General features: G+C 44.7%; 1 protein-coding gene across 1 annotated transcript in view; it reads right to left on the bottom strand.

Moving 5' to 3' along the window:
• Positions 1-15,910, bottom strand: part of RELN (reelin) — a 640,798-nt gene that overhangs the window by 132,126 nt on the left and 492,762 nt on the right. Inside the window, exon 29 of the mRNA XM_088480241.1 lies at positions 586-743. Coding sequence (XP_088336367.1) covers positions 586-743 — 158 coding nt within the window. The remainder of the gene's footprint in view (positions 1-585; positions 744-15,910) is intronic.

Here is a 15,910-nt window from a genome sequence, read left to right as displayed (position 1 = left end):
TTGAGTGTTGATTAAAAATTAGATTTCTCAGCAATGCAAAGGTGTTTTTAAATGTTATTTACTGTATTTACTTCTATTCATAAACAGAGACAGGAATAATGTAAATAATTAACGAAATGATGAGCTTAACATGCAGATACAAATGGAAAAAACAAAGAGCAAAGAAGAGAACAAAAACTAAACATGTAGCTGTGTTTTGTGCACAGACGGCCACAACTTACAGTATGCTATATTATTAAGGGCACATGACATCTCAATTGCCCAAAACTATTCATCAAAGGAATGACTGTATATATAAAGATCCCAGCAAACCTTCCTCACAAGGATACATATATACACTCAGTGTACTGAATTCTGCTCTTCTGATTGCTACTAACATTAACATCACTGGAAAATGACAAAGCATTACCATACCATAAAGGCATTCAGCATGAACTTAATATATACTTAGGGCTAACACAACAACAGCTGTTCCTCTCATGTAGAAGTATATTAGAGAGACAGCATTTATATCGCAATAGTTTTCAATCAGTAGTTTTGGCTATTTCTCATAAATACAAGTAAATATGTAATGCAGATTTTTACCTGTGTATCCTCGATCACAAAAACAAACTCCAGAAACACAGTCCCCATGACCATTACAGTAGTTGGGACAAGGTTCAGATATATAGACACCATCAAGACCAAAAGCAGGGACATTCTTCAGCGAGCTGCTCTCCTGTATCCAGCGGAATCTGGTCTTACTGAATATGTAAAGAACAAAAATAATATTAACATTAGATATATCTGCAGTGAAGTAAAAGTAACAGTACAACAAAGAAACAATGCATGTTCATTTCTCAGGTAATGTCAACAAGATATGTATGAAGCTGTTATTCTAGGCAATGAAGTTACACTGGTTTGAAAAGAAGTCCTAGAAAATATCAAGCAAAAAATTGCTGCTAGCACTTAGTACGGCTGGAAAAAAACTATTTTACAGTGTTGGATATACATTGCCTCAGCTGCCTTTGTTTTTCTAACAAGTTGCCTCTTGTATTTACGATTGACTGGGTGGAAAGTTGTGTAATAAGGAGGGACAGACAGACCTTTTTATGCTATGGGAATCTTATAATGACACTTCACCGCTTACACTAGAAAGCAAAGTGATGAGAGTTTGCATCAGACCACCTGGTACGTTACCCGGGTTGCAGCACAGGATCCCCCCCTATTCACTTTTTGTGGTTGATTGTTTCTTGATCGACACTCGGACTGTATGGGCTAATCTTCTAATGAAACTATTTGTAGCAATAAATTGTTGAAGTTTTAATCATTCATTGTTTATTTGTTACTATTATTGTATCAGTGTATTCCTGGAATTGGTCAAGATACCTTACTGAATGAATGGTTTCTCTTCGCCATTATTGTATTTGCAATACTTCATTGTCTGGTACAGCATTTTATTTTTGTGTGTACTGTAATGCCTCAAATAAAAGTTTTAACAAAATAACAAGCAGTAGACTGACCCAAACTGAACTTTTACAAATGTATGTAAAACACAGCTACAGATGTGTTCACATATATCTAAACTCCTTGCACGTAAAACAGCCCTTCTAATCGCACCATGCCATGGCGTGACTCAGTAGCGCAGAGCGTATTTTTGGGCGACTTTTTCCCTTAAAATGTACAAGTAGCTTCTGCTGGTTAAAATGATATATGGCATGCCTGTATTCTGTGTGCGACTGTGGTTATATCTGCATGTGAAATGCTACGTTACAGTGTCAGAGCCGCTGACACTGTAATAACTGCAGTTGTACACAGAATATAGGCATGCCACATATCATTTTAATCAGCATAAGCACAGTGCTCATATGTAGTGTGACTTGTAGCGCATGGAGGATAGATGTATGTGGACACATCTGTATATGTCTGTTAGCACAGATTACACTGTGTTGTATAGATAAATTAAAAATATACCCTCATAGGACACTATCAGAACAATAGCTAAAAGATCTCCTCGTAGCGAGTGACCAGCAGGCTGCATGCTTACTACGCTAAGAAGCCTGTTTATTTCATTCACAGAGTGCACTTTAAAGGCTCATTTGAGCAGATGCAGACATAAAAAAATGTAATGGTATAATTTATGCATTCTAGACACATAAGAAAAACCCTGCTCTTTTATTTCCATCCACAAACAACTGCTTCTTATTTCCAAGATGTTCACCACCAGCAAAGGGAACTGTGACAAAAGCAGAAGCAGGGGTGTGTCTAGGGGTCCAAGCGCAAAGTAATGGACTGGCGCCCTCCCATATTTTCGGAATAATTACTCTGCACTTATAATGTCTCTACAGCCAACCCTCCTACTTGATCCCTAGCCAACCCCCATGTTTTATCAGCCAGCACCCCCTTCTGTTTTTTCAGGCAGACCCCTTTTTGTTTCCCCACCCCCACCATCCCACTTCTGTCTTCTGAGCCATCACCCTAGTGTCTCCCCAGCCATTAGCCTGCCTGTAATAAAGGGCTCCAGTCCCTGGCCCCCCGGATCCATGCCCCTGCTCCAGTCCCTGGCCCCGCAGATCCAGCCCCCTGCTCCAGTCCCTGACCCTCCGCAGATTCAGCCCCTGGCTCCAGTCCCTGACCCCCCGCATCCAGCCCCCAGCTCCAGACCCTGGTCCCCACCACCCAGCCCCTGGCCCCCACCATCCAGCCACCGGCTCCAGTCCCTGGCCCCCACCATCCAGCCATCGGTCCCCCGCATGCCCACAAATACTTACCGACTTCAGCCTGTGGCTCGGCGGCTCCTCAGTGCAGCAGCAGAGATGAAGCGCACATGACATCATGACGTCACGCGCACCTTGTTAATAAAAAAAAAGCTTTATTTATTCTATGTAGCTACCAGGCAGTTGCCGGCAAGCGATGGCGGCTGCCCGGACGTTGACATCTAGGAAGTTCCTAGATGTCAAGGTCCGGGCAGCTGCCATCGCTTGCCAGCGGCTGCCTGGTAAATAGAATAAATAAAGCTTTTTTATTTAAACAAGGCGCGCGTCACGTCATGTGCGCCTCATCTCTGTTGCTGATGCACTGAGGAGCCGCCGAGCCACAGGCAGCCCTGTCTTGATTCTACCCACTGGCCACAGGTGGCACCCCCGGATGGCGCCCCCCATTGGCCGGCGCCCCTGACGAGTGCCATCCTGGCCAATGGGTAGATACGCGCCTGAGCAGAAGATATAAGCCAATCTCACCACACTTTTATTCCTATTTTTGGATTAATTACATTTTAGGACAGTTGTTTACTTCACCAGTCTGCTTATCTCTATTATATCCATTGAATGCGCATTCTGCCTTTCTCATTGTCAACCTACAGGTGATCATGGGAACTCTTATTCATAAATTGGTTTGTATAATGATGAAAACTATACATTTGGTAAAATGGTCTTGTCAAACACAGAATTCATGCCAATCCTGCATAAACCACTTTCTCTGGAACTCACTATTTTTTACAAAATGGATTTAAATGACATACTCATACTACCTCTGTCATTTAGGATTTTATTAGCCGGCTGTCGGGATGTCTACTATCAAAATACAGACAGCGGCATCCCGATGGTTGGTATCCCGACATGGGGTCGAGTAAGTATACTTACCCACCCCCTTCTCCCCCTAATCCTCCCTTCTTGTAGCCTAACCTTAACCCTCCCCACCCTGCACCCTAACCCTCCACATTAGTGCCTAAACCTAGATCTCCCCCCTTCGTGCCTAACCTAACCCTCCCCCCTTAGTGCTTAATCCTAACCCCCCCCACAGTGGTGCCTAACCCTAACCCTCCCCCCTAGGGGTGCCTAACCCTAACCTCCACCCTCCACACTCCCCCAAAACCTAACCCCGCTATTCTATCTAAACCTAACCCCCCCACCCCCCCTGCTGCTAACATATAGGTTCATATCCTTGTAGTGTAATCTCCCAAATCTATATATTGAGAGTAGTTACCACCATCTAATATGATGATAAAATCAAGGGTGGAAAGCCTGACTTAGGGGAGTATTGTGAATGCCTTCAAATTTGACCTAAATCCACCCCTACCAATTTATGTAATTATGTTGCATGCATAACAAAATGTCTTTTAGCGATGTTCCTCTTTCGCAAATGCATAATTTCGTTAGAACTCGCTACATGTTGCTCTAATCCATTCGGGTTCAAAAACAGCACTTGTCTTTCACAACTGAGAGAGGACCATAGAATGTACTTACTAGCACTGTTCTATCTAATAGCTAATGACCCCGATTTTCCCAATTATTACTAGCTATTAGAATGAGCAAACCACCATTTCATTCCTGCATATGAAAATATATGTCAGTGGACAGTCCCTGGTGTTTAAAGTCAAGGTGCAATAAGGCTATAAATACATTGTAATCTTTCTTGGCTAAGCTCCAGAAATAACATATTTTTTAGCCTAGTAATAATCACTTCTGGGATTTCAGGCTCGTTGTCCTTTCCCAGATACCGTGTACTTGGACCGACATGTTTCCAGATGGCACAGAAGCCCTACACAGCAAGGACATACTGTTTAAATCTCTTCTCTTTCCACTGGAAAGGAGAGCAAGTGACTAACTGGAGTGTACAATTCATCCCAGCTTGCAGTCACTAGCACCGCTCCTCAGCAGCTTTTTGCAGAGTCATATGCTGAAAGTCACAGCTATCATTAAATTGTAGTAAATGTGACAGTTCATGTTGATGGGACTAAATAAATGAGATGGGATGAAAATAAATGATGCCTAGGACTCGAATCTAGGACCTCCACATACATTCCTTTTATTAACATTTTCTACTATTGGAAGGATTAGGAAGAGAAAGCTTCTGACAAGGCTGTGTATAATAGTTATCATCCAATCGGCTTTCTCCACTGCTTGGGAAAATGACTTCCTGATGTTTCCGCCTGTGATATGGTGGCCAGGGTTATTGTAATTACATAGCTGGCACATTTATTTAGTGTTATACTGTAGATCAAATCAAAGAAAAACAAGGGAATAACAAAGACAAATGTGAATCCATCAGATGCAAAGCAAAATATATACATTGACAAACATAATGTTAATTAAAAACATTCTCCTGTAGATGGTAAGAGCAAAATGGTGCAGTATCAGTAATATATACTCATGCATGTGTAAGAAACACACAAACTAACTGGAAGCATCCTTACAGGTATATTCTGCTTCCCCCGTAAAGGCTTTCCTAGTTACTAGTGCTAACACAAAGTTAGGCTAGATGGGTATTTTGTTTGTTTATTTTAGTATAATTTTTGTTATGCACATCCTCATATTTGCATAGTGTTGCCATTTGCTCTTATTAGAGAGGCGGATTGAAGAATGGAGGGGGCATGCAAGTGTTGGCAGACAGAGCTGACCCTAGGCATAGGCATCTAAGCAAATGCCTAGGGTGACTGGAATGCTTAGGGGCATTCGGCTCTGCACAGCTCTCCCTGCTCCCCCCCACACTGCCACGATCGGAGCGCACAGCGGTCAGGTGACTGCAGGGTCACGGTGACAGCTAGGTCCATCAGAATGAGCTTTTGCACAGAAGCTCATTCTGGCTACAGGAGGAGACAAGGAACATGCCCAGCCATGGCCACTCCTTCCATGGGCCTCTGCGGAGCAGAGCCATGAGTTACAACTCACAGCTCCGACTCCATATTAGCCGCCACCCAGCACTCATCGGAAAAGTGACCAGGCATCTGCAGCAGCCAGGCCAGCAGTGTCAAGAAAGAAGGCAGCAGGGATTGAGTGTCTCAGGTAAGTCTGCTATCCAAGGCTGGGAGACAGATTAGTCACAGGAGGAGAGGGGGCAGCTAGCCCCAGGTGGGAACACACTCACTGGGCACTGCACTGGGCAGAGAGGGGTTCTGGCCCACGCTGATGAGTCTATATATATGTATATAACCAGTTTCTGATTCTGATTTTTTTTTCTGATTTTTTTTCGGTCACCAGTCTGGCGATGTGTGAGTGGTGGGAGCTGCGGAGTGCCAGAAAAGCGCCTCTTGATTGCACTCATTGAAGGTGAAATGGAGTATGAACTGAGGTCAAAAACTTTCCCGAGACCTCTGATTTGGTTTCTCCGCCTGCTGACCACATCAGAGGTCTCGGAATCAGAAACTGGTTCCCACGTGGTTTTCACAATGGAAGAAATTGACACAGGAATAGACAAAGAGCCAGTGTCTAACTACCTGAGCGCTCTATATATATGGAATTGGAGGAAGTCCAGTATAACTAAAGAATTTGATATTTGCTAAGTACAAAGACAGATAGTCGGTACGAGTTTTTGATATTATTGGTGCGTGAAAACTGGCTTGCTGTGAGCACGTTTGAAGTGCTTTTTCACTGATATGCATTTTCACTACTTCCAGTGTGAATGAGCACCGTTTACACATATATTACCAGCTACACTATGTTTTTTTGTTTTTGTCTGTTTATTTTGAGTCACACATCAAGAAGGTCGTTATGTGAAGACACTTCAGTAATTTTCCCAAAGGATCCTGTGATCTAAAAATCCTCTGTGAACTTTGGACCTCATTCAGAGCCGGACGCTATTTGCGCTCGCTCGTTCAGAAAAAAGGGGTGGCTATTCAAATGAACCGTTCGCTCTTTGCGGTCTGTTCACGCCTCTAGGTCTGAACGAGCGAACGAAACATGCGGTCGTTTTTTTGAAAACTACGCCCCCTGGCCGCTCGCATCCTACGTCATGTCCGCTATTTATTAGATTAATCGAGTACATCGACCAGCGTATGAACTGCTCGCTATTCTTGTGGTTGGTTTTTCCAACCGCAATCTTGCGAGCAGTTCTGACTATAAAATAACCCAGTGACGTGGTCAATGACGCAGCTGTATTAATTATGCACACCCTTAAAACGCCCGTTTTGACCTTTAAGCACGCCTGCGTTCGGATCTCCACTCCCTGTGTTCAAGCACCTTCCCCTGTTACCACCCACATACGCCTCCTCCTGTCACTCAAAATAGCAGGCATTCGCTATTTAGCGAACAAACGATTTTCGGCCGCACTGACTGGTTCGCGCATGCGTATTACGATCCGTACGCATGCACAGTTGTGCAAACATCGCTCGGAACGAACGAGCGGCCGCTTACGAGCGGCTCTGAATCAGGCCCTTTGTCCAACTGACCGGTACACTGAAGGCGCCTGTCTTCCACAAACTTTCTCACATTCACATTCTGATGGTTTACTGATTTAACTATCCCAGGGAAGTTATCGGCTGCCACCTCAATTTTGGGAGTGTTTAAATTGTTGTATTTATACTAATTCATTGCACTGTATTTATATATATATCTTTTTGTGTTTTACTGAGCTTTGTGCGCCACTTATACCATTGATACATATATATATATATTTTTTTTTTCTTGTGGCAGGCTGGTCTTAAACATGATTTTATATTATATATATATATTGTGGCAGTATCACCAAAGATGGCACTGGTGAGCAGCTGATTTTGTGTGGGGCAGGACAGATCCACCCACACAGAGTAGAAAAGCATTGTGGGAAGATGCCTAATTGCTGCCTTGTGGAGAGAGCTCAGGTGTGGGCTGATGAGAAGGCAGACCAGTCAGGTTGCTGCTGGAAACAGTCTATGTGGGACTGTGGCAGCCAGAGAGCCCAGTGAAGCTAAGCGAGCCATTGGGGGCCAGGAGGCCTGTGTCTGGACCTTGCAGGAGGCATGGGGGGACCATAAACCTCTCACTGTGTGACATTGAAGCAGCGGGGCTGCAGGCTGAGGAAGCCAGGACCTACTGTATACCTGGAGGATACAGGGAAGGCACAGAGACTGTGAAAGACTTTTTTTGGCAGATTAGCTGCACCTTATAGAGAGGGTTCAAGAAGTTTGTTAGATGCCCTAAATAGGGGCTAGGTTGTTTATTATTTTCTGTTTGTTTCTTGACTTTCCATGCTGGAAAGTAAAGCATCATTTATTTACTTGAAAGCTGTGTGTGGACCCTCATTAAGCACCTAAACACTGCACCAATCCACCCTCTGCCAAGCTAATTACCCCCAAGATATCACATATGGTGGAGAATGCGGGCATAAAGATTCCACGCAGAAGATTCTACGCAAGAATACAAACAGAAATATGGATGCTTATTGCACTGCATAATTGGACTCCTAGAAAGCCAAAAGGAGACTCACGACACCTGCATGGTGGAATGCTCATCAAGGTGGTGAGTGAAGATAAGTTTGTTGTGAAGTGTTGTTTAAACAAAAAAATTGTCTGCAAGTGTACATCTTTTCCTTGGAAAGGAAGAGAATTAAGTGTTACACAAGTTGCTGGAGAATTGTTTGCTTATGGGAGAGGCAAAGTTTTCCAGAAACAGAAGTACAGTATTCAAGTTTTGCAAAAGTTAAAAGTGCAAGTATATTGTCTGTGAAGAGGAATGTGCACTTCCTCAGCATTGGAAGGGTTAAAAGAAATTGTGTGGTTTATCCTGGTGAATTGCTCATGCTCATTAAGTCAAGGTGTGGTACTGAGGGAGCAGAGGTTCCTATTGAAAGGCTATTGAGACTGTTTGATACATGCTGGTAATTATAGTGCCACATGAAGAAAAAATGTGTTTGCTGTGTTGAAAATACTTTTGAAGGCAAAGCGGGATACAGTGAAAACAAAAACAAGTTGTTCCTGTGTATTTTGTGCCAAGAATCATGGGAAATAAAAAGAAAAATTCTAAATGCATAATTCTTATTATAAAGTTTCATTCTCAGTCAAGAGAGATGGAAAATCCGGGCTGGAGTTTACAGTCTGCATGTAAAGATGTCAGTGTGTATGGTCAGTGTATGGTGCAAGGTCCACTAGGAGAGGACTATGTCAGCATGGAAAAAGTTGGCGTGCTTTGTGAAGTTTGGTGTCAAACACTTATGCGCTATTGCGACAAGATAAGTGACTTGGAGGACAAGTCTACAAAAGAGAAGCTTTTGCATGCGCAAATTGAAAAGACATTACAGAATGAATTGTTGTCTTTGAAAATAGCATTGGTGCAAGAAGAAGAAAAAAGACTTGAAGTTCTTAAATAGACAGACCTCATATTAGCGGTTATGTCTGAACGCCTTGAGGAGGCTAAAATGTTCCAATGTGTTACAAAGTATGAGAATGACATGCTCCTAGCAAAGAATGATGTATTAGAGCAAGATATTGTTGAAGTACAGCAAAAGTGTGTGGTACTTCAGCAGGAAGTAGAAGATTTGAAAGAATGTGTCCAGAGACATCAGAGTGATGTAGAGCGCACGCAACTGAAAGTGGTGGATCTGATTCTGGTGTTAAAAGAAAAAGACTCTTTAATTGTGTCCACTCAAGTAAAGCTTAAAGATTGTGAATTGGAGAAAAAGTCTTTGGCGGAAAAGTTTTGTGAAGTAAAAGAGAAGTATCTCCAGATGCTGCAGACTCGCACCCAGTGGGAAACTGACCGTGAAGGAAAAGAGATGGAGATAGTCCATCTTAAAGTCAGCTGTAAGGAGCAAGTACAAACTCTCCAATCCAATTTAGCTGCAGCTAGAGCACTTTCAGAATGTCTGACAGAAAGAAATGTATTCCTGGAGGAAAGTTTGCATGAAGCCGCCAAGCAACGTGAATCTGTGGAGAGAGAGCTTAACCTTGCCCATGGCAGGACTTGGAAGTTGCAAGAACAGAGTGAGAACCTTGAGAAGTGTCTGCTAAGTACACAGGACCAGTTGCAAAGATTCCAATTGGAGAGGAATACCAAAGAAATGGAGTTGCAATGTGAATTAAACATGGCAGAGTCTGAAATAACTGTACAAAAGTTGAGAGTTGCTGAATTTGAAGTTGTGGAGCGCAATCTACTGCAATCCGAGAGCAAGTTGGAAAGCACCATGGTGAAAATTGCCCATCTGGAAGAGCAGTTGTCTGCGTCTCAGAAAACGTTCCACATTGTAGTGGGAAAATTAGAGGGAAAGAAGTTACATAACATTCTGAATTTGGATTCTGGACCTAAAATGGCGTCCGATGTCTTTGCTGAACCCAGTGTGGCAGACGTACATAACCAGAAACAGCAATTGGTTCAAGTTGATCCTGAAAAGGCTGGCGTGCAGAGTGATATGCTTCCAGGACAGAGTGTCTTGTGTGATGAGCAGTGGACAAATAGTGAATTGCGGGAACTAAGTAAGATGTTCCAGAATGATGTCTTTCAGCAGCAATGTGATCAAAGAGATGTCCTCATTAATGATACCGGTGTACAAGAAGGGACAGAAGTATCAGAGTTGAGAAATTCCCTAAAGGTCCGTCTTGAAAAAGTGGATGAGATTCCTTGCAGTGACTTTCAGCTTACAGTAATAGCTGAGGGTGTGAAGTCCTCCCAAAGGGACACAGGTCCAGGTTGCAAAACCGTGTCTGAAATTGGCGATAAAGAAAGTATACAGAAGGTGATTGCATAACTCGTGAGGCAAAGGTACAAGATGTACAGAAGTCTACAGGTATGTTGATGGCTTCCAAAGATGAGACTCTGATGTCGCTATATGAGCACAGTGATGTGAATGTGCCCAAGTCATGCATTTTTGCAGTGGAAAACAGAACCTTACAGACAGTTAATGGTAACAGTCTTGTGAAGAGTAATTCTCGTGTATATGAAGTAATGCCATCATGCAACCAGGATAAAACTTGCAATACAGCAGAATTTATCTGTGAGGAAGTGAAGTGGTTTCAAATTACAAAGCTTGAAGCAAAATGTCCAGCTAAAGTGAAGTGGAAAATAAAGACCTCTGTGGAAAGTGAATTTCAACTTGTGCTGGTGGAACATGTGGAAGTTCATTATATTTTCAAGGCTCAAAAATCGGGAGCACAAGAAAATCCAAGAGATCTATGCCTTAATGAAGTGGCAGATAGCCATCAAAGTGGTGAGGTAAATTATGTGGATCAATGGAGTAAATATTCAAGTATCCTATGTGGATACGGGAGTCTGGAATCTGAGGGTGACAGTCAGTAGCGCACGCAGGGGGGGTTTCTGTGTACCCAGAAACCCCCCCTGACAGACCAAATTTTTTTTTCAGAGATGGAGACAGCCTTGTCTCCATCTCTGCACCAGTTGCAGGCCACCCCCCCATGACCGGAGCTGCCCGGGCACTGCCTCACAGTCATCCCAGAGGGAGCGTGGGAGAAGGAGGTTCACCCAGCAGTCCAGCACATAGAACTTGAAGGAGGTCCGCAGCAGAGCAGAGGTGGACACTGATTGAGAACTGTGCCACCTCCGGGGATGCAGTGGAATAAAGGGCTGACAGCATGAGCAGCAAAGTGCCAACAAAAAGGTACAGGGGTTTCTGGGGCTTGAGGGGGCACACTGGTATATTAACAGCCCTGGCAGCGCTCTTTATAAATAGTGCAATAATCGGGTCCATGCGTGTGGGGAAGCTAAACGCGGCAAATTCAAAAGTACAGTGTGTGTTCCTGTGACTGACGACTAACACAGGCAGCCAGCATTCCTCACCCCTACACTGCTCCAGAGTCCCGTTCAGCCCGGCAAGCTGACTCGGGATCATTAACTCCTTAGATGCAGGATGTAAGTAATTTGTACAGAGAGGTGTGTGACAGTGTGTGCTGCGTGCTGTGTGTGACAGGGTGTGTGCTGTGTGTGACAGGGTGTGTGCTGTGTGTGACAGGGTGTGTGCTGCTGCTGTGTATGACAGGGTGTGTTCTGTGTGTGTGCTTTGTGTGACAGGGTGTGTGTACTGCTGCTGCATGACAGGGTCTGCTGTGTGTAACAGGGTGTGTGCTGTGTGTGACAGGGTATGTGCTGTTGCTGTGTGTGACAGGGTGTGTTCTGTGTGTGTGCTTTGTGTGACAAGGTGTGTGTACTGCTGCTGCATGACAGGGTCTGCTGTGTGTGACAGGGTGTGTGTACTGCTGCTACATGACAGGGTCTGCTGTGTGTGACAGGGTGTGTGACTGTGTGTACTGCTGCTGCATGACAGGGTCTGCTGTGTGTGACAGGGTGTGTGTGCTGCTTTATGTCGGAGGGTGTGTGCTGCTGTATGTGACAGGGGAAGGAATTAAGGGGGCATATAATTGCTTCATTGTTTATGTGCTGTAAAACCCTCCTGGTCGGAGTCAGAGATAGCCACTATATTTATGTGCTGCTGGTGTTACAATATGACCTGGGTACCAGCATGCAGCCAGGAGTCTCCACTGTGTGAAGTGACAACAGTGGCAGAATTTCTATCCACATAACATCTCCTCCCTCTCCCTGTCCAAAAAAACAATAGCAGGTCTGACTCTCCTTCCCTGTTTATGCGTGACATGTTTTTCAGGTCTAAAGTTGCATGGTGATGGTGTATATATAAATATATATGTAGTTGTTTTTCTTTTTTTAACCGTTTGGAAACCCCCCTTTAAAATTCCTGCATTTGCCCCTGACAGTGCCAGTAAGTTGTCTGTTGACATAAAGAATTTGTGATGCTGATGACTCTCTAGATACTGATAGCTCCTCTTCTTTCAAAGGGCCATCGGTGAAGTATGCCTGTAGCCAATACAGGGCTTTAAGGCTGAAGATTAAATATGTAGAAGTAGAAGTTGGCCAAAAGAAGTGCTTTTAATAGGTTTAAGTGGCAAGAGTAAAAATGAAGTATGTCACTTTGGAAAAAGTTACTTCAAGTTCTTAATACCTGTTGCAGTACCCAAGGGTGAGCCTCAAGTACTGCATAAAGAAAGCAAGTACCACCATTGGTACCATAAAGTTAGAAAAAAGTAAGGAGAAAAATTACCTCCGGAACTTGGAAGATGCGACCCCCAGAAATGACCAGAGTCTGGATGATCTTGGATCCGGTGTATGGTTCTGAGAATAATGAAGAGGGACTTAGCAATGAGAATGCCCCATCCCATGTAGCTGAACCCAGGGGTTTCAAGCTGGGGAGGGGGATATGTGGCAGTATCACCAGAGATGGCACTGGTGAGCAGCTGATTCTGTGTGGGGCATGACAGATCCACCCACACAGAGTAGAAAAGCATTGTGGGAAGATGCTGCCTTGTGGAGAGAGCTCAGGTGTGGGCTGATGAGAAGGCAGACCAGTCAGGCTGCTGCTGGAAACAGTCTATGTGGGACTGTGGCAGCCAGAGAGCCCAGTGAAGCTAAGTGAGCCATTGGGGGCCAGGAGGCCTGTGTCTGAACCTTGCAGGAGGCAAGGGGGGACCATAAACCTCTCACACTGTGTGACATTGAAGCAGCGGGGCGCCAGGCTGAGGAAGCCAGGACCTACGGTATACCTGGAGGATACAGGGAAGGCACAGAGACTGTGAGAGACTTTACTGGCAGATTAGCTGCACCTTTATAGAGAGGGTTCAAGAAGTGAGTTAGAGGCCCTAAATAGGGGCTAGGTTGTTTATTATTTTCTGTTTGTTTCTTGACTTTCCATGCCGGAAAGTAAAGCAGCATTATTTACTTGAAAGCTGTGTGTGGACCCTCATTAAGCACATAAACACTGCACCAATCGATCCTCTGCCGAGCTAATTACCCGCAAGATATCACTATATATATATATATATATATATATATATTAGGGGTGAGCGGGTTCGGATTTCTGAAATCCGAACCCCCCCCGAGCCCCCCCGATCTGAGGCCGACCCGAGTCAGGCTCGACTTTTCCCGCCTGACTCGGATCTGAAATCGAGGCAAAACGTCATCATCCCGCCTTCCGGGTCTCGCGGGTTTTGGATCCTATATAAGGTACCCACGTCGGCGCCATTTTCTCACTCGACTGTGGACAGTGAAGAGGGAGGGTGGGAGTTAGGGCTGGCTGGGCTGTGTAGTGTAGTGTAGTGCAGAGTAGTGTTGTGCTGTGCTGTGCTGCGCTGCTGTTGTCCATAGGGGCTGTGTCCACTACTTCAAAGTCCATAGGGGCTGTCTGTGTTGTGCTGTGCTGCTGTTGTCCATAGGGGCTGTGTCCACTACTTCAAAGTCCATAGGGGCTGGCTGGACTGTGTTGTGCAGTCAGTTGTCCATAGGAGCTGTGTCCACTCCAAAGTCCTGTGCAGTGTCCCAGTCCTAAAGGGGTGCTGTAGTGTTGTCCAGGGGGTGCTCTGTCCGTCAGGGGTGCTCCCCCCAAGTGCTAAAAAAAAATATATTTTTTCTGTGTTTGTGAACTAAAGGGTGCTGTAACCCCCAAAGTACACTCCAAACCAAATAAAAAAATATTTTCTGTGTTTGTGAATTGTGTGCGCAGTAGCCGCACGTGCATCAACAAAGTAGTGCCAAGCATGCGCCTGTGTCATAAGTAAAGGGCCGGCTGGCTTGACCGTTAAAGGGTGCTGTAACCCCCAAAGTACACTCCAAACCAAATAAAAAAATATTTTCTGTGTTTGTGAATTGTGTGCGCAGTAGCCGCACGTGCATCACCAAAGTAGTGCCAAGCGTGCGCCTGTGTCATAAGTAAAGGGCTGGCTGGCTTGACCATTAAAAGGGTGCTGTAACCCCCAAAGTACACTCCAAACCAAATAAAAAAATATTTTCTGTGTTTGTGAATTGCGTGCGCAGTAGCCGCATGTGCATCAACAAAGTAGTGCCAAGCGTGCGCCTGTGTCATAAGTAAAGGGCCGGCTGGCTTGACCGTTAAAGGGTGCTGTAACCCCCAAAGTACACTCCAAACCAAATAAAAAAATATTTTCTGTGTTTGTAAATTGTGTGCGCAGTAGCCGCACGTGCATCAACAAAGTAGTGCCAAGCGTACGCCTGTGTCATAAGTAAAGGGCCGGCTGGCTTGACCGTTAAAGGGTGCTGTAACCCCCAAAGTACACTCCAAAGCAAATAAAAAAATATTTTCTGTGTTTGTGAATTGTGTGCGCAGTAGCCGCACGTGCATCAACAAAGTAGTGCCAAGCGTGCACCTGTGTCATAAGTAAAGGGCCGGCTGGCTTGACCATTAAAGGGTGCTGTAACCCGCAAAGTACACTCCAAACCAAATAAAAAAATATTTTCTGTGATTGTGAATTGTGTGCGCAGTAGCCGCACGTGCATCAACAAAGTAGTGCCAAGCGTGCGCCTGTGTTATAAGTAAAGGGCCGGCTGGCTTGACCGTTAAAGGGTGCTGTAATCCCCAAAGTACACTCCAAACCAAATAAATTTTTTTTTTCTGTGTTTGTGAATTGTGTGCGCAGTAGCCGCACGTACATCAACAAAGTAGTGCCAAGCGTGCGCCTGTGTCATAAGTAAAGGGCCGGCTGGCTTGACCGTTAAAGGGTGCTGTAACCCCCAAAGTACACTCCAAACCAAATAAAAAAATATTTTCTGTGTTTGTGAATTGTGTGCGCAGTAGCCGCACGTGCATCAACAAAGTAGTGCCAAGCGTGTGCCTGTGTCATAAGTAAAGGGCCAGCTGGCTTGACCGTTAAAGGGTGCTGTAACCCCCAAAGTACACTCCAAACCAAATAAAAAAATATTTTCTGTGTTTGTGAATTGTGTGCGCAGTAGCCGCACGTGCATCAACAAAGTAGTGCCAAGCATGCGCCTGTGTCATAAGTAAAGGGCCGGCTGGCTTGACCGTTAAAGGGTGCTGTAACCCCCAAAGTACACTCCAAACCAAATAAAAAATTTTTTTCTGTGTTTGTGAATTGTGTGCGCAGTAGCCGCACGTACATCAACAAAGTAGTGCCAAGCGTGCGCATGTGTCATATGTAAAGGGCCGTCTGGCTTGACCGTTAAAGGGTGCTGTAACCCCCAAAGTACACTCCAAATCAAATAAAAAAATATTTTCTGTGTTTGTGAATTGTGTGCGCAGTAGCCGCACGTGCATCAACAAAGTAGTGCCAAGCGTGCGCCTGTGTCATAAGTAAAGGGCCGGCTGGCTTGACCGTTAAAGGTGCTGTAACCCCCAAAGTACACTCCAAACCAAATAAAAAAATATTTTCTGTGTTTGTGAATTGTGTGCGCAGTAGCCGCACGTGCATCAA

Source organism: Taudactylus pleione, unplaced genomic scaffold (assembly GCF_031769625.1).
Source record: "Taudactylus pleione unplaced genomic scaffold, aTauple2 ptg000251l, whole genome shotgun sequence".
In the NCBI taxonomy this organism is placed as follows: Eukaryota; Metazoa; Chordata; class Amphibia; order Anura; family Myobatrachidae; genus Taudactylus; species Taudactylus pleione.
This window is presented reverse-complemented; position numbering and strand designations above follow the sequence as displayed.